The sequence below is a fragment of the Somniosus microcephalus genome, chromosome 9 (assembly GCF_052327205.1).
Source record: "Somniosus microcephalus isolate GS21.2 chromosome 9, FLI_Smic_1.0, whole genome shotgun sequence".
Taxonomy (NCBI): domain Eukaryota; kingdom Metazoa; phylum Chordata; class Chondrichthyes; order Squaliformes; family Somniosidae; genus Somniosus; species Somniosus microcephalus.
The window spans coordinates 243,173,371-243,192,297 of NC_140995.1; the positions used below are offsets into that span (position 1 = coordinate 243,173,371).

The window sequence follows — 18,927 nt, forward strand, 5'->3', positions numbered from 1 at the left end:
ACAGTAGTTTGATGATATTACCTGCCCCAGCTCTTCCCCCCCCCCCCCCCCCCGTCTCTTTCTGCCCAGACTCACTCCCTCCTCCTCTTCCCCCTCCCCTGCCTCTTCCCCCCTCCCTCCCCCTGCCTCTTCCCCCCCCCCCCTCCCCCTGCCTCTTCCCCCCCCCCCCCCCGCTCCCTCCTCCTCTCCCCCTCCCCTGCCTCTTCCCTCCCCCTGCCTCTCCTCCACCCTCCCTCCCTCCTCTCCCCCCCCCCCCCCCCCCCCCCTGCCCTGGCTCTCTCTCTCTCCCCCTCTCCATCGACACCCCCTGGTTTTGCTCTCATTTTCCTTTTTCTCTTTGTCTTTTCTCTCTTTGTATCTAACTATCTCGTCTATCGGTTTGCTGTGAGCGCACACTGCACATTCTGTCGTGGGTTATGCTTGTACACTCTGTTTTCATGCTTTCTGCCTGTCTCTGTTTTACGTCCCCCTCTATCTCTCGTGTTCTCTATTTCTCTCTTCCAATAGTTAAATGACTTTTAAGTGATATAGTTTTGGAATGTAAAACTATTTGAATCAATCTGTAAATGGGAGTACAGTATAAATATCGTGACCCTACGTGACATTGTACGTTGAGCAGCATGAAAACCAGAGGGTGCTGCAGGATTTAGCATTACTCAGCAGATGGGAACTTGATGGTTGGAAGGAGCACAGGAAAACTTGGAAAAATTCTCTTGGGATAGCAAATTTTACCACAGCTATGTGGAGCAGCTTACGATGCCCTTTTAAATAAAATCCTGCTACATTATGTCAAAATTCAAAAAAAAATGTATCCCTAGGATATTGAGCATTAACGCCATCATTTAATAAAAACTTGATATGTTTCGGTACTTTTTTGGTTTTATATTTAATTTGGCAGCCGGCTGCCTTGGCCCACCTTTGGAACTCTCTTCCCTCAGCTTATGAAGACATTCTTAAGAATCGCTTCTATCATGCGATTGCCCCCTTTTGATCCAAGCTCGGCTTGAACTTGGTATCTATCACCTTATAAAATGCTGTGTTGGCATCTCTGTATACATTGTGCAATGCTGAAATTTCGATAATGTGCGAAATACAAATGTGTGATATAGAAATATACTTTGTTGTGTGATCAAAGGTGTTTTCCCAAACATGTGGTTTGCAGTGTCCCCTTGTGGTGCTGCAGTACAGACTGGAGAATTTGTGCAGATGGCTTTTGATGCAATTCTTTGTACAGGGAAGTCTGAGTGTGTGTGCCTCTTTTATGTCTTCATCTCCCCTGAAGGTGGAAAGTCTTACTGCAGCAGACTGCATTCCAGTACTTTACGCAAATAATTGTTCATGGGAGGTGGGTTCTGATAAACTATTTGACTGGGGCACATCACAAAGTCCTCTCCTTGCCCAATGTCAGCACATGCATATGCTCCTTTGATGAAGATAGTTGGGCCTAGAATGCTGCCCTGAGCAATTGCTGCAGCGATGTCCTGAGGCGGAGATGATTGACTTCCAACTACTACAACCATCTTCCTTTGTGCCAGGTATGACTCCAGTCAGTGAAGAGTTTTGCCCCTGATCCCCATTGACTAGTTTTATTAGAGCTCCTTGATGCCACACTCGGTCGAATGCTGCCTTGATGTCAAGGGCAGTCACACTCACTTCACCACTGGTATTCAGCTCTTATGTCCATGTTTGGACCAAGACTTAATGAGGCCTGGAGCAGAGTAGCTCTGGTGGAACCCAAACTTGGCATCAGTGAGCAGGTTATTGGTGAGTAAGTGCTACATGATGGCTAATTCCATCACTTTACTGATTGGGAGTAGGCTGATGGGGCAGTAATTGGCTCGATTGGATTCATCCTGCTTTTGGTGGATTGGACATACCTGGGCAATTTTCTACGTTGTCGGGTAGATGCCAGTGCTGTAATTGTACTGGAACAGCTTAGCTAGAGGCACAGCTAGTTCTGAAGCACAGGTCTTTAGTGCTACAGCTGGGATGTTGTCGGGATCTGTAGTTTTTGCTGAGTCCGGTGTACTCAGCCATTTAGTGATATGTGGAGTAATTCAAAATAGCTGAAGACTGGAATCTGTGACGGTGGGGACCTCGGAAGGAGAAGGATCATCCACTTGGCACTTCAGACTGAAGGTGGTTGCAAACACTTCAGTCTCATCTTTTGCACTCGCATGCTGGGCTCTCCCATCATCGAGAATGGGGATGTTTATAGAGTCTCCTCCTCCTGTTAGTTGCGTAATTGTCCAGCACCATTCAGGACTAGATGTGGCAGGACTGCAGAGCTTTGACCTGATCCATTGTTTGTAGGATTGCCTAGCTCTGTCTGTAGCATGCTGCTTTTACTTGTTCGGTATGTATGCTTGTATTATAACTTGACCAGGTTGGCACCTTATTTTCAGGTGCTGCTCCTGACATGCAATTAGGAAGGCAAATAATAGTTTGCCTTTATTGCAAGGGGGTTGGAATATAAGAGTAAGGAAGTCTTGCTGCAATTATATTGGGTTTTGGTGAGACCACACTTGGGGGTACTGTGTACAGTTTTGGTCTTGTAGGGGGTTTTGGTTTGGGGTTTGTGTCTGGCCAGTCAGGCGTATCTGAGCTGCTCCAGCCCTGTGCGGTTCGAATCGCTTCCCCTCTGGTTCTGACCACCGGACTTATTACGAGCAGCGATATAAACAAAACGAGACCAGTGGTTTGGTGCAAAGAAAACCAATGTTTATTAAAAATAGAGAAAAATAAACACTATACAGAGAAAATCACATTGTATGTAACACAATTACATTTAGCGGGGGAGGAGAAACGGACACATCGAGGGAAAATGACTAAAATGACAATTTTAGCAATCCCCTTAACTCCCACCCTTTACACCTATCTAAGTTGTCTTGCGATGGTCCAGAAAGTTTATGCTCACCAGTCTCGGATGTTAGAATGCCTGCTCCGTGCCCTGTTGCCTGCCGATGTCTTTAGGGTTTTCGCCGCCCAGAGCAGAGATACCCCAGTGATTCAAAGGTAACTGTCTGTATCCTGTTTCCCTGGGCAGGCTCTTCGTCGTCTATCTTCTTGATGGTAAGGCAGGGCACCGGAGTCCAGGCGAGAGAGAGATATGGCTTCCCGAGGGACTACTTATACCCCTTTCTGGGAGCCCTTATCACTCGCCAGATCAGCCTGTTTCTTTGTCTGACCTGGACGTGTTGAAGCCTATACAAAGGAAACCGTCCTGGGCCCATCGACCTGGATGGCAGGTTAATCGGTCTTTAAACGTCCCATAAGTGTTTTCCTTTGTGTAACTGGTCTTGTGATGGGGCCATTCCAGTTTTAATGCCCCGTTGATCGTTTCCAAACAGTGCTGAAGTCAGCTAACGAAGGTCTGAATGCAGCTAATACCCGTTGATTATCTGTGCAAATGGCCTTGATGGGTTTTAATCAGAGGCCCGAATGCCACTGTTTGCTTCTCATACATAAATGCAGAAGGCCTGTCTGCCTTCTAATTTCTGGAACATTCCTTCTTTGTCAGCCCAAACCTGAATTTTACAGGCCTTGGCCATGAGGTTGACTGCAGTCATCTTGTTGAGCCCTGGATTTTAAACTCAGTCCAGCCAGGGTTTCTCCAATAAGCCAGAAGTAAATCTTCAGGGGAGACATGAAATTTGCGAATCCTTTCAGTCTCCTTAACTAATGAAGGATAGACTTGCCTTAGAGGGGTTGAAGGTTCACTAGATTGATTCCTGGGAAGAGAGACTTGTCCAATGAGGAGAGAATGAGTAGACCAGGCCTATATTCTCTGGAGTTCAGAAGAATGAGAGATGATCTCATTGGAATGTATAAAATTCTTAGAGGGCTTGACCACTGGGTAGATGCTGAGAGGCTGTTTTCCCTTAGTTGTAGAGTCTAGAATTAGGGGTCATAGTCTCAGGATAAAGGGTCGGCCATTTAGAACTGAGATGAGAAATTTCTTCACTCAGAGCTGTGAATCTTTGGAATTCTCTACCGCAGAGGGCTATGGATGTTCAGTTATCGAGTATATTCAAGACCATGATTAATAGATTTTTAGACGGTAAGGGAATCGAGGAATCTGGGGATAGGGCGGGAACGTGGAGATGAGTTCGATCAGCCGTGATCTTATTAAATGACTGAACATGCTTGAGGGGCCCTATGGCCGCCTACTCCTCCTATTTCTTATGTTCTTATGCTCTTCTACAATCCTCATTGTCCCAGGGTTGATCACCTGGTGTGATGGTGATGGAGGAGTGAAGGATATTGCAGGGTGTGAGGTTACAGATTGTGGTCGTATGCAATTCTGTTGCTGCTGATGGCCCACAGTGCCTCATGGAATGCTGAGTTTTGAGTTGCTCGAGGTGTTCTTAATAAATCCCACTTAGCACAGTACACGATACAATGAAGGGTGCCATCACTGTGAAGATGGGACTTGATCTCCACGCGCACTTAGCACTGGTCGCTCCGACCATTGCTGTCATGGACAGACACATCTGCGACAGGCAAACTGGTGAGAACAATGTCAAGTAGGTTATTCCCTTGTGTTGGTTCTCTCATCACCTGCAGCAAGCCCGGTCTGACCGCTATGTCTTTTAGGGCTTGGCTAGCTTGGTCAGTCATGGTACTACCGATACACTTTTAATGATGGACATTGATATTCTCCACCCAGAGTACATTCGGTGCCCTTGCCACTCTTGGCACTTCCTCCAAGTTGTGTTGAATATTGAGGAGTACTGATTCAGTAGCTGAGTGAGGGCGGTAGGTGATAATCAGCAGGAGGTTTCTGACCTGTGTTTGACCTGAAGCCATGCGACTACAAGGGGTCAGTGTTGAGGACTCCTAGGGCCATTCCCCCTGACGATATACCACTGTGCTCCCACCTCTGGTAGGTCTGTCCTACTGGTGGGACAGGACATAGCCAGGGATGGTGATGGAGAAGTCTGGGTGTTGGCAGATAGGCATGATTGTGTGAGTGATTGTCAGGCTGTTGATTGACTAGCCTATGGGACAGCTCTCCCAATTTTGGCACCAGTCTCCAGATGTTAGTGAGGAGGACTTCGTAGGGTTGATTGGGCCATGATTCATTTGTGTCGTGTGCAAGGGTACCAAGCTCGTAGTAGGGGAGGAAGGCATTGTAGTCAGACCAGGAGACTTAAGAGCAAGTTGTATGTCATTTTGGTGTGAAGAGAGAGAATGTCTTGTTTTTTTTTTAAAAGAAAGGACAAAATGACCAGCGAAAATAATACATTTAGTACTGAAAGTTGTGTTACAACTTTGTGGCTTGCAACTCCTCCTTGACATAACATCCAATGTGTGATCCTGTTTTGCGTGTTCCAGGCAACTGCAAGAGCAGCAAAGACAGAAGGAACTGGAGAGGGAACGCCTGGAGCGTGAGCGGATGGAACGCGAGAGATTGGAGCGAGAAAGGCTAGAACAGGAACAGGTGGAACGTGAGAAGCAAGAGAGAGAAAAACATGAACGCATGGAGCAAGAAAGGCAGGAACGAGAAAGGCAAGAACGAGAAGATCTGGAACTGGAACGACAAGAAAGGGAACGACAAGAACAGCTTGAGAGAGAACAGCTAGAGTGGGAGATGGAACGAAGGATGTCGTCTGCTGGTAAGTGATGAGCAGGTAGATGTTAGTTCTGTGTAGGTTACGGTAAAGTGATCAGGTTTGAAGCTACAGTATCCCTTTTCATTGATGTGCTCTCAGCCTGTTTCATTTAAGATTGAACTGAATGAACCTGTAAAAAGGATTTTCTAATTTGGGGCGGTGATGCAAAGCTTAATGTTTGATTTGCTATGCAGGTTTGGGACTGGTCTGCATGCTGGTTTAGGACTGGTCTGTATTTAAGCTAATGGCCTGGATTTTGCAGTCAGCGGTGAAGGAACGGCGCTTGACGTTCATCATGCTGACAGCTGTCCACAGACTTTGCCTGGCCATTTGAGCAGCAAATTGCGTATGCTTTAATGAAATTGTGTGTTTAGGATCATGAGGCTTCTTCGGCAGCGCCTCTCAAACCCCCAACCTCTTCCACCTAGAAGGACAAGGGCAGCAGGAGCATGGGAACACCATCACCTCCAAGCTCCTCTCCAAGTCACACAGCATCCTGACTTAGAAGTATATCGCTGATCCTTCACCGTCGCTGGGTCAAAATCCTGGAACTCCCTCCCTAACAACACTCTGGGAGTACCTTCACCACATGGACTGCAGTGGTTCAAGAAGGCAGCTCACCACCACCTTCTCGAGGGCAATTAGGCATGGGCAATAAATGCTGGCCTTGCCAGCGACGCCCACATCCCATATACAAATTTAAAAATTTTTATTTGGCAGTGGAGGTAAAGTTAATGAACTTTTCCTATACCTGACTTCCAACAGCTCTTGGTGCTATCTCCTGATGCAGTAACAAGAAGTGCCAGGCTGGGTGAATGAACAAAACTTAAGAGCCATGGTTTCAGGACCCAGTGTCATCTCCACACACCCTAGCAGCTGGTTCAAGGAATGGGGTTTGTGCAGGGAGCATGCGAGAGAGAGAAATTGAGGAGGGTTTTCATAGAAACGTAACCTGTCAGAAAATATAATGAGAGACTGTGTGCTATAGATGTAGAAATGTCTGGTTGGGAAGTTCATCAATAAGCCTATTTGAGCTTGCAATTCAAAACAGTAAAAATTGAGGAACAATTTGAAGCCATGGTATCTGGTGTTGGGTTTAAGCACCTGTGAAATGGGCCCTGGAGGGGATACTGTAGCTGCATTAAAAGTTTGCTTTTTGTTTACAGATAGATGCTGATTCATTCTCACTAAATGGATGATGATTACATCTGGCTAATATTGATTTATCTTCTGAACTGTGTATTTAGCTACAGCTTGCCTCACACGACTAGCCATAAATTCCCCCCTCCTTTGTAACCTTGAAACATGAAAAAAACTGTTGACCTCAACATTAGATGCTGCAAACCATGTTAAAAATCACTTGTTCAATCAAGATCAAATGAGTCATGGGGCGTGTTTGGATTTAAAAAGCAATAAAAACTGAAAATTCTGGTCAATCGGCATTTCTAAAGACTAAAGTTAGTTTATAACACTTCATCCAAATTTTTTCTTGCTTGTTATAATAAAGTAGGTAAAATCACAGGTTGGTGTGGTACTAAACCACAGAGCTCCCGAGTCTATGCTGAGTTAGCTGATCCAAGCAGGGACACTATGTTTGACCTTGGTGTCCCTGAGAGTGGAAGTGGAAAATCAGCTAGTGCTCCTGCTCCTGATTACTCCTCAGTGACCCCTGCTGGAAAGTGCTTGAGTGTGTGGATGTTGATATGAACATAGGCTCAGATATAATGCTGGTGGTCAGTACCTCCACTTATGCATGAATGGCTGCTTTGGGTGAGCTACTGGAGGATTACTGGTGTCTGTGGGATTGTACCACAGCAAGTTTGTGCCTCGGGAGGAAGGCAGCAAATGTCTGATCCTGTCCTCGCCTGATGTCTGCACACATGCACTTTCCAGTAGGGATCACTGGATAGTGATCGGGAAAGGGAATCCTGGCTGATTTCCTCCCTTTCCCCCTCCCCCCCCCCCCCCCCCCCCGGAAAGTAATGTCCGGTGCATTGAGGTCCATGAAAGCTCACCACTGCTTTCTCGGCTGAGACTTGGTTGGCATAGGCCAAGAATTGAACGTGGAGGGACCACATCCCTTTTTTTTTTAAAGGAAAGGGAGGCTCAAAGTAACTGATTAAGTGTGGTCTTCCTATCTAAAGCTATGGTGAAGACCCATTGTGTCATTAGTGGAATTGATCTATTCAGAGAATCCCTGATCGAAGCTGCATCACAGTCAGGCTGGTGATAGACGCGTTTTTGTACTTCAGTGCCTATTGTGAAATTCGATCAAAACTCGGGTGGCTCCTCTTTGACCAGCCAAAAACAGAAACATAGAAACATAGAGATAGGAACAGGAGTAGGCCATTCGGCCCTTCGAGCCTGCTCCGCCATTCAGTGAGATCATGGCTGATCTTCGTCTGAGATCATAGCTGATCTTACCAGTTCAGTACCCCGTCCCCGCCTTTTCTCCGTAACCCTTAATCCCCTTAGCCTTCAGAAATATATCCAATTCTCTCTTGAAAATATTTATTGAATTAGCCTTCACAGCCCTCTGTGGCAGGGAATTCCACAGGCTCACCACTCTTTGAGTGAAGAAATTCTTCCTCATCTCTGTTTTAAATGATTTGCCCGCTATTTTTAGACTGTGGCCCCTGGTTCTGTGCTCCCCTGCCATTGGAAACATTCCCTCTGAATTCAGCCTGTCCAGGCCTGCCATAATTTTATATGTTTCGATGAGATCCCCTCTCAATCTTCTAAACTCCAGTGAGTACAAGCCCAAACTATTCAATCTCTCCTCGTAGGTCATTCCCGCCATTCCAGGTATCAGCCTGGTGAATCGCCGCTGCACTCTTTCCATGGCAAGAACATCCTTCCGCAGATGGGGCGACCAAAACTGTACACAATACTCCAGATGCGGTCTCACCAGCACCTTGTACAGCTGTAGTAAGGTATCCCTATTCCTATACTCGAACCCCCTTGATATGAAGGCCAACATACCATTTGCCTTCTTAATCGCCTGTTGCACCTGCATGCTCTCCTTCAGTGACTGGTGCACAAGAACACCCAGGTCCCTCTGCACTTCCCCATCTCCCAATCTATTGCCATTTAGATAATAATCCACCCTCCTGTTTTTACCCCCAAAGTGGATAACCTCGCATTTATCCACATTATAGTGCATCTGCCACGTATCCGCCCATTCCCCCAACCTGTCCAAATCGCACTGTAGCCTCCTGACATCCTCATCAGAGCCCACCCCTCCTCCTAGTTTAGTGTCGTCAGCGAATTTGGAAATATTGCATCCAATTCCCTGATCCAGATCATTTATATATATTGTGAACAGCTGGGGTCCCAGGACAGATCCTTGCGGCACCCCGCTGGTCACTGCCTGCCACTCCGAAAACGAGCCGTTTATTCCAACTCTCTGTTTTCTATCCGCCAGCCAGTTCTCTATCCACGTTAATACTTTGCCCCCAATCCCATGAGCCTTAATTTTGCATGATAATCTTTTGTGTGGAACCTTATCGAAGGCTTTCTGGAAGTCAAGGTACACCACATCCACTGGCTCTCCCCCATCTATTTTACCAGTTACTTCCTCAAAAAATTCCAGCAGATTAGTCAAACACGATTTACCCTTTGTAAATCCATGTTGACTCTGTCCGATCCTTTCCCCATTTGTCAAGTGCTCTGCTATTTTATCCTTAATAATGGACTCTAGCATTTTGCCCACAACCGATGTAAGGCTTACTGGTCTATAATTCCCTGCTTTCTCTCTACCCCCCTTTTTAAATATTGGGGTAACATTAGCTACCCTCCAATCCACGGGTACTGTTCCCGAGTCAATGGAGTTCCGGAAGATGATCCTTAGAGCATCTGCTATCTCCAGGGCCACCTCCTTAAGTACCCTAGGATGTAGTTTATCAGGCCCCGGGGATTTGTCGGCCTTCAGTCCCCTCAACTTACCCAACACCATATCCCTAGAGATACTAATTTCTGTCAGCTCCTCCCTCTCATTAGTCCCTATGTTTGTCGATATTCCTGGGAGGTTATTTGTGTCCTCCTTTGTGAATACAGAACCAAAGTATGAGTTTAATTGGTCTGCCATTTCCTTATTCTCCATTATATATTCTCCCGAATCGGACTGCAAGGGACCGACTTGGGATTTTACCAGTCTTTTCCTCCTGATATACCGATAAAAGCTTTTGCAGTCTGTCTTTATGTTTGCTGCAAGTTTACTTTCGTATTCTATTTTCCCCTTCCTGATTAATCCCTTTGTCCTCTTTTGCTGTATCCTGTACTGCCCCCAATCTTCCGGTCTGGTGCTTTTTTTTGCCAGTTGATATGCCCTTTTTTTTGATTTTATGCTGTCCCTAATTTCCCTCGTTATCCACGGTTGAGTCACCTTTTTAGGTTTATTTTTATGCCAAACCGGTATAAACATGTTCTGGAATTCTTCCATTCTATCTTTGAATGCTTGCCATTGTCTATCCACTGTCAATCCCCCCAGAAACACCACCCAATCAATCTTACCCAATTCCCGTCTCATACCCTCGTAATTCCCTTTATTTAAGTTCTGGACCTTAGTCTCTGATTCAATTTCCTCACTCTCCATCTCGACTGAGAGCTCGATCATATTATGATCGCTCTGACCCAAGGGGCCTCGTACAAGAAGATTGCTGATAAGTCCCTTCTCATTGCACAATACCCAGTCTAAAACGGCCTGATCTCGAGTCGGCTCCTCGACATATTGGTCCAGATAACCGTCCCGAAAACATTCCAGGAATTCCTCCTCCTCAGAATTTTTACTAATTTGGGTAGTCCAATCAATATGTAAATTAAAGTCACCCATGATGACAGCTGTGCTCTTATCGCACGCTTCTCTAATTTCCCTTTTTATGCCTTCCCTCACCTCCATATTACTATTTGGAGGCCTATATATCACACCCACTAACGTTTTCCTCCCCTTGCTATTTCTCATTTCTATCCCTTGCAGTCCGATTCGGGAGAATATATAATGGAGCAAGCATTTGGAAAAATGCTGTGCATGTGTGTCGAGACGGGTCTAACTTCTTGTTACTTTTAAAAAAAAAAAGAAACCAATTGAAAACTGGACCTTTTCGATCCAGTTTAAATGATCACAATTGCTAGGCAGCAACTTGTGAAACACGAATGTCTGGAACCGGCCAAGTGGCCACCCTAGCGAGATGAAGCTTTTGATTCTCGTTTACACAGATTGATTTTAATTTTACTTTATGTCTAGCACCTTTTGTTAATGCTATTTTTGAAATGGGTTCTGTTGAATAAGACAGTCTTATGAGGCAAACTGCAGCTTTTTGAAACATGGTTTTCTTTCACTGCTGACTTTGTTGCTATGTTAGCTATTTTTTTTTTCTCTTCTTTCTCTCTCCTCTTGTCTCCTTTCTGTGCTGCTTCCATTTCATTTCCAGCCTCATCTTTCGAATACAACACACCACCTCCTGAATACAACAGCTGTCAACCCCCATCAATCCCTCCCCCACCTTATACAAAAGCTGTGTCTGCTGCCCCTGTCTCATCATTCACTCCCTCCTCATCTGACTCTGTCTCGGAGTATGCATCACTTGCCTCATCTAATTCAACCCCACCCACCCCACCTTTACGCCACTCAGCATCTCGCTTTGCCACTTCACTCGGTTCTGCCTTCCATCCTGTCTTACCCCATTACGCAACTGTCCCCCGTCCTATCCATAGAACACCTGGACCGCCATCACCCATCAGTGCTCCTCCATCTCTTCCCTCAGTCCCCAAACCGGTGGTCTGGTCTGCCACTAATTTTTCCCCCCTCCCACCTTCCCCACCTGTGGTTATAAGCAGTCCACCTGCCAAAGCCACAGGTCCTCGGCCAGTTCTTCCTGTTCCAACTCCCATCCAAATCCAGAAGCCGCCATCACCTACTGTCATTAATGGTCCACCAGATATTCTACCCCAGCAGGCCCCAAATCCTGTCCAGGCTGCACCACCACCCCCACCACCACCACCCCCACCTCCTCCCCCTCCTCGTCCTCCATCTCATCTGCCACTCTCATTGACATCCTCTCACACCACTCCTGCATCATCAAATACCATTGTCCCTATGTCTCAGCCTCCTGTACCCCCTCCTCCCTCTGCAGTCACCCCTACCTCCCCCAAGCTGCCTGCCTCTGCTGAGAACTCTCTCTCTGGGCTGGGAGACTCCTCGGCTCCTGAGCCAATCACCCAGACACCCCCTCAGCTGGCTGAACCGACAGTTCTACAGGGTAAGGCTTTCTCTCTGCTACAGTCTATCAGTTGTCGGGGATGACGTTTGCTTCAGAGTAACCCAGGTATTGGTTATGTGACTCTCATTCTGCAGCTAAATGACAGTTTATCACACTTTTGTGCTTCTGATGAAATATGCACTGTTCATAATGCTGACAGGTGAGCTAAATAAATTGCATTATTTTTGAGTTTTATTTCAGTATTAGTAAATGAAGATCATGTATTTGGTAAAGGTCCTGGATTAGATTTTCATCTGTGTACTGGCTCAGCTGTAAGGGTGCTACAAGTTGTCCAGTATCTTTGTGGAAGTGAGGGGCAAATCAGCTCCTCCTGATTGTTGGAACGTGCACGTGGCTGTCAAGCGAGGTCACGATGGCGAACAACATGCAGGCCAGGAGAAGAGAAGAGGGGACAAAACTGATAAAACAGAAAACAAGAATCATGTGCATTTGCAGTACTGAATTCCTGCCACAAGATAGCATGTAAATATTTAGGTAGAATCTACAGGCAGGAATTACATGTTACATGAGTATGCTGAAGAATGGTGACCACTACTTGTTGGCTGGAATTGTCTTTGTCACTTCATGTGGAAAAGATAGTTGCTAGACCTCAAATCAGCTGAATTTTCAGTCTATGCCTCGAAAGCTGGAGAACGTTGCTTGATGTTTGACAACTATGCAAGGGCTTCTTTCATGTATCTTAAAGGCATGGGTTGACATTTGAAGGTCATGCTGAATTGATGGAAAAGATTCAGCAAAGCAGTCCCAAGATTTCTGAATGATAATATCCTCACTATTCTGATCAATCAGGAGATGGACCAATTGAATTGGGCAGTGGGCTGTCTGAAATAACGCTAGTTGATTCGTACAATGTAAAGTGAGGATCTTAATTATGAAGGATAAAGGTATAACGGACAAACCTGTTTGAGTTACATGTTTTCATAGTTAATTGATCATTACTACGCCTGTTTCCAAGTTGTTGGATTTAAGCAGAACTTGAAAGTCTGAGAGGGCACTGAAAGTATTCCCACTTTTTATGGAAGAAAATTATTCTCGCCTTTTAAATGTTTTTATTTTTATAGAAAAACAATTCTATTTTGAAGCAATCTGCTTCTAATTAGCTCATCTGTTATGTTGACAAAATAATGCTAATTGCTAACAGTTGTCGGTCTTTTCTCACGTTTTGTCAAATAAGAAACAGTTGAATTTTGAAATCACCTGTGTTTTAATGAAGATCAGCAATTAGAATGCTTCTATTTTATAAGCATGCCATTGTGCTTTGTATTCTCAGCTTTAAAATGATAATGGATAAAAATTAAATACATAAGTAAAGGATTATATTAAGTTCAACTTCTCTGCTTCCCAAATTGCTGTAAGTTTTGCTATTTCACTAAAAATATAACATGGAAGTATCTAGATATCTTGTATCTGCATGTACTTTGTACAAAATCTTATTTCCTGTTTTTACTCTGTCAAACTTTTGACAATTTTTCTCTTGTAAATTTCTATGTCGACATTTATAATGGAAAAATAGCTGATGTAAACTAGTCATCTTGTGGTTGCACCATCTGGCCACAAATTACTCAATACTTCCTGACAAAATTAATTTGCTCTACCTTATTTCTCAATAATTAGAATTTCTAATATCCAAAATATGGGTTTAAACAATTTTTTTTTTATACAAATTTCACAATGATTACATTACATAGTGAAATGCCCTTTTTGTTTTTAATGTCCTTGTTAATGCTTTGGGAGAGATGGTGGCCTCGCCCAAAAGCTACCCATTTAAGAGCTGAAAATGCTGGAAAAACTCAGCAGGTCAGGCAACATCCGTGGAGAGAAATTTGAGTTGACGTTTTGGGTCGAACCTATTATGTCCGTGTATAATTGAGACACGGACTGCAGGAGTTAATTATAACAAGTCTTTACTGAATGGAGACAGCCTGGAAACTGAAACTACAGAAGCCTGCTAGGGCCTTTTATACAGGGGTGGTCACTGCCGGTACTGCAGTCTGAGACCAGTTATTCACTTAAAGGTACATACACAACAGAACCCTTCTTCAAAACTGGAAAGAAAAGAAAATAGATCGAAGGCAGGGCTGTATCCTCCCTTTCCCCTGCTGTCAACTCACCCCAATCCATTTCCCTCTTCCCTTCACCATATAATTCTATCAAAGATTTTGTTACCTTAAAACATTGTTTTAATTTGATTCCTTTAAAAAAAAATGATTTGCCTCTTCCTGTCTCTCTCTCCCTCTGTCTCATAAATGTTAACAATCAAGTCTTCAGCCAATTCGCTTCACTCCATGTGATATCAAGAAATGGCTGAGCGCACTGGATAAGAACATAAGAAATAGGGGCAGGAGTAGGCCATACGGCCCCTCAAGCCTGCGCCTCCATTCAATAAGATCATGGCTGACCATCGACCTCGACTCCAATCAATATCCCTCGATTCCCCTGGAGTTCAAAAATCTATCTATCTCAGTCTTGAATACACTCAAATACCCAGCATTCACAGCCCTCTGGGGCAGAGAATTCCAAAGATTCACAATCCTCTGAGTGAAGAAATTCCTCCATCTCTGTCTTAAATGGCCTACCCCTTATCCCGAGACTATGCCCCCTAGTTCTAGACACTCCAGCCAGGGGAAACAACCTCTCGGCATCTACCCCTGTCAATCCCCTTCAGAATCTTGTATGTTTCAATGAGATCACCTCTCATTCTTCTAAACTCCGGAGAATATCGGCCCATTCTACACAATCTCTCATCATAGGACAGCCCTCTCATCCCAGGAATCAATCTAGTGAACCTTCTAAGTGCCCTGATACCACTTCCTTAACTATGGATTCCAGCATTTTCCCTACTACTGATGTCAGGCTAACTGGCCTGTGATTCCCTGTTTTCTCTCCTCCCTCCTTTCTTGAATAGCGGTGTTACATTTGCAACCTTCCAATCTGCTGGGACCGTTCTAGAATCTAGGGAATTTTGGAAGATCAAAACCAATGCATCCACTATTTCTGAAACCACCTCTTAGAACCCTAGAATGTAGGCCATCATGTCCAGGGGATTTGTCAGCTTTTAGTCCCATTAGTTTCTCTAGTACTTTTTTTTTTTAATTTGTTTTTATGGGATGTGGGCGTCACTGGCAAGGCCAGCATTTATTGCCCTCGAGAAGGTGGTGGTGAGCCGCCGCCTTGAACCGCTGCAGTCCATGTGGTGAAGGTACTCCCACAGTGCTGTTGGGTAGCTAGTTCCAGGATTTTGACCCAGCAACGATGAAGGATCGGCAATATACTTCTAAGTCAGGATGGTGTGTAATTTGGAGGTGGTGGTGTTCCCATACACCCGCTGCCCTTGTCCTTCCAAATGGAAGAGGTCGCAGGTTGGGAGGTGCTGCCGAAGAAGCCTTGGCGAGTTGCTGCAGTGCATCTTGTAGATGTTACACACTGCAGCCATGGTACGCTGGTGGTGGAGGGAATGGATGTTTAAGGTGGTAGAGGGGGTGCCAATCAAGTGGGCTGCTTTGTCCTGGATGGTGTCGAGCTTCTTGAGTGTTGTTGGAGCTGCACTCATCCAGGCAAATGGAGAGTATTCCATCACGCTCCTTACTTGTGCCTTGTAGATGGTAGAAAGGCTTTGGGGAGTCAGGAGGTGAGACACTCGCCGCAGAATACCCAGCCTCTGACCTGCTCTTGTTGCCACAGTATTTATGTGGCTGGTCCAGTTAAGTTTCTGGCCAATGGTTACCCCTTGGATGTTGATGGTGGGGGATTTGGTGATGGTAATGCCATTGAATGTCAAGGGGTGGTGTTTAGACTCTCGATTGTTGGAGATAGTCATTGCCTGGCACTTCTGTAGTGCGAATGTTACCTGCCACTTCTCAGCCCAAGCCTGAATATCGTCCAGGTCTTGTTGCATGCGGGCATGGGCTGCTTCATTATCTGAGGTGTTGTGAATGGCACTGAACACTATGCAGTCATCAGCGAACATCCCCATTTCTGACCTTATGTTGGAGGGAAGGTCATTGATGAAGCAACTGAAGATTGTTGGGCCTAGGACACTGCCCTGAGGAACTCCTGCAGCGATGTCCTGGGGCTGTGATGATTGACCTTCAATCACCACAACCATCTTCCTTTGTGCTAGGTATGACTCCAGCCAGTCGAGAGTTGCCCCCCCCCCTCCCCCCCCCGATTCCCATTGACTTCAGTTTTTCTCGGGCTCCTTCATGCCACATTCGGTCAAATGCTGCCTTGATGTCAAGGGCAGTCACTCTCACCTCACCTCTGGAATTCAGCTCCTTTGTCCATGTTTGGACCAAGGCTGTAATGAGGTCGGGAGCCGAGTGGTCTTGGCGGAATCCAAACTGAGCATCAGTGAGCAGGTTATTGGTGAGTAAGTGCCACTTGATAGCACTGTCGATGACACCTTCCAACACTTTGCTGATGATTGAGAGTAGACTGATGGGGCTGTAATTGGCTGGATTGGATTTGTCCTGCTTTTTGTGGACATACCTGGGCAGTTTTCCATATTGTCGGATAGATGCCAGTATTGTAGCTGTACTGGAACAGCTTGGCTAGAGGCGCGGTTTGTTCTGGAGCACAAGTCTTCAACGCGATAGCCGGGATGTTGTCAGGGCCCATAGCCTTTGCTGTATCCAGTGCGCTCAGCCGTTTCTTGGTATCACATGGAGTGAATCAAATTGCATGGTGGTAATTTTCCAAAACTCCCTGGATTCAGGAAAGGTCCCAGCAGATTGGAAAACTGCTAATGTAACGCCCTTATTTAAAAAGGGAGGTAGACAAAAGGCTGGAAACTATAGACCAGTTAGCCTAACATCTGTGGTTGGTAAAATGTTGGAGTCCATTATTAAGGAAGCAGTAACAGGACATTTGGATAAGCATAATTTAATCGGACAGAGTCAGCATGGTTTTATGAAGGGGAAGTCATGTTTGACAAATTTGCTCGAATTCTTTGAGGACGTAACAAACAGGGTGGATAAAGGGGAACCAGTGGATGTGGTGTATTTGGACTTCCAAAAGGCATTTGACAAGGTGCCACACAAAAGATTACTGCACAAGATAAAAAATCACGGGATTGGGGGTAATATACTGGCATGGGTGGAAGATTGGCTATCTAACAGAAAAGAGAGTTGAGATAAATGGTTCATTCTCGGGTTGGCAATCAGTAACTAGTGGTGTTCCGCAGGGGTCAGTGCTGGGACCCCAACTCTTTACAATCTATAACGATTTGGAGGAGGGGATCAGGTGCAACGTATCCAAGTTTGCCGACGATACAAAGATGGGAGGGAAAGCAGTGAGTGAGGATGACATAAAAAACCTGCAAAAGGACATAGACAGGCTAAGTGAGTGGGCAGAAATTTGGCAGATGGAATTGATATACCTGTCAATTCATCCAATGAAAAGCGACGAGTTAAGACAGTAACTATAGGTTTTTATTGGCTAAATAACAGAGCCCACCCTCGTGGGTGATCGGATCCAACAAGGAGGAATACCAGCCAGTCGACCACCTTTATACCTGGGCAAGTAGGTGGAGCCATGGGCGGAGTCAGCAGTGGTCAGCCCAGGTATAACAGCGTGACAAGAGGCGACCTCGTGCAGTGATACAACAGTGTAAACAGTGATAACCATAGTGTAACGATATAACAGTGATAACCATAGTGTAACGATAGTGAACGATAAAAGTGGTTTACCACATTCACCCCTTGTTTAGATTTGAGTCCGGCAGGGTGAAGTGTACTACCAGTTCGGGTATGTCAGTCTGTCCGGAGGCCTCGTAAGCCTTTCCGATCATCGCAGCAGCGGCGGCGGTGATGCAGTATCCGATGTTAATGCTGGTGTCTGCGTGGTCGGCGAAGGCTCGTGGGGTTCCGGCATGCCGTCTACCTGGGCTGGATTTGGGGGGGGGTGGGGGGTAACGGTGGTGTCTCAGGGGTGCCCGAGGGTGCGAGGTCTCGTAAGGAGACTGTGTCCTCCCGCCCGTCTGGGTATGCCACATAGGCGTACTGGGGGTTGGCGTGCAGGAGGTCCACCCTCTCGACCAGGGGGTCCATTTTATGGGCCCTCGCGTGCTTTCGCAGCAAGACGGGCCCCGGAGAGGTCAGCCACGTTGGTAGCGTGGTTCCCGTAGTCGACTTCCTGGGGAAAACAAACATTCGTTCATGGGGGGTGGCGTTAATGGCAGTGCAAAGCAGTGACCGGATGGAATGCAGCGCTGCCAGGAGGACTTCCTGCCAGCGAGAGGTTGGGAGGCCCTTGGACTTTAAGGCTAAGAGAACGGCCTTCCAGACAGTCGCGTTCTCTCTTTCCACCTGGCCGTTCCTTCGGGGGTTGTAGCTGGTGGTCCTGCTTGCAGCAATACCTCTCGCTAGTAGGAACTGGCGAAGTTCCTCGCTCATGAAGGAGGAGCCCCGGTCGCTATGTATATAGTTCAGGAACCCGAACACGGCGAAGAGGTCGTTCAGGCATTTGATGACCGTGGTACTGGTCATGCCTGGGCAGGGGAAGGCAAAGGGGAAACGGGAGTACTCGTCAATGATGTTGAGGAAGTACACATTACGGTCAGAGGACGGGAGGGGCCCCTTAAAATCGATGCTCAAGCGCTCGAAGGGGCGGGTGGCCTTGATCAGGCTTGCTCTGTCCGGCCTAAAGAAATGTGGTTTGCATTCGGCACAGGTTTGGCAGTTCCTGGTCATGGTCCTGACCTCCTCGATGGAGTAGGGCAGGTTGCGGGCCTTAATGAAGTGGTAAAGTCTGGTGACTCCGGGGTGGCAGAGGTCGTTGTGGAGGGTCTGCAGTCTATCAATTTGCGCGTTGGCGCATGTACTTCGTGATAGAGCATCTGGGGGTTCGTTCAGTTTACCAGGCCGGTACAAGATCTCATAATCATAGGTGGAGAGCTCGATTCTCCACCTCAAGATCTTGTCGTTCTTGATTTTGCCCCTCAGCTTGTTATTAAACATAAAAGCGACCGAACGCTGGTCGGTGAGGAGGGTAAATCGTTTGCCTGCCAGGTAATGCCTCCAGCGTCGTACAGCCTC

The 18,927-nt window shown here is 46.2% G+C and overlaps 1 protein-coding gene across 1 annotated transcript in view; it reads left to right on the forward strand.

The window, feature by feature from the left end:
- enah (ENAH actin regulator) overlaps positions 1 to 18,927 on the forward strand; it is a 286,829-nt gene that overhangs the window by 148,019 nt on the left and 119,883 nt on the right. Inside the window, exons 5-6 of the mRNA XM_085998252.1 lie at positions 5,338 to 5,618; positions 11,045 to 11,872. Coding sequence (XP_085854378.1) covers positions 5,338 to 5,618; positions 11,045 to 11,872 — 1,109 coding nt within the window. The remainder of the gene's footprint in view (positions 1 to 5,337; positions 5,619 to 11,044; positions 11,873 to 18,927) is intronic.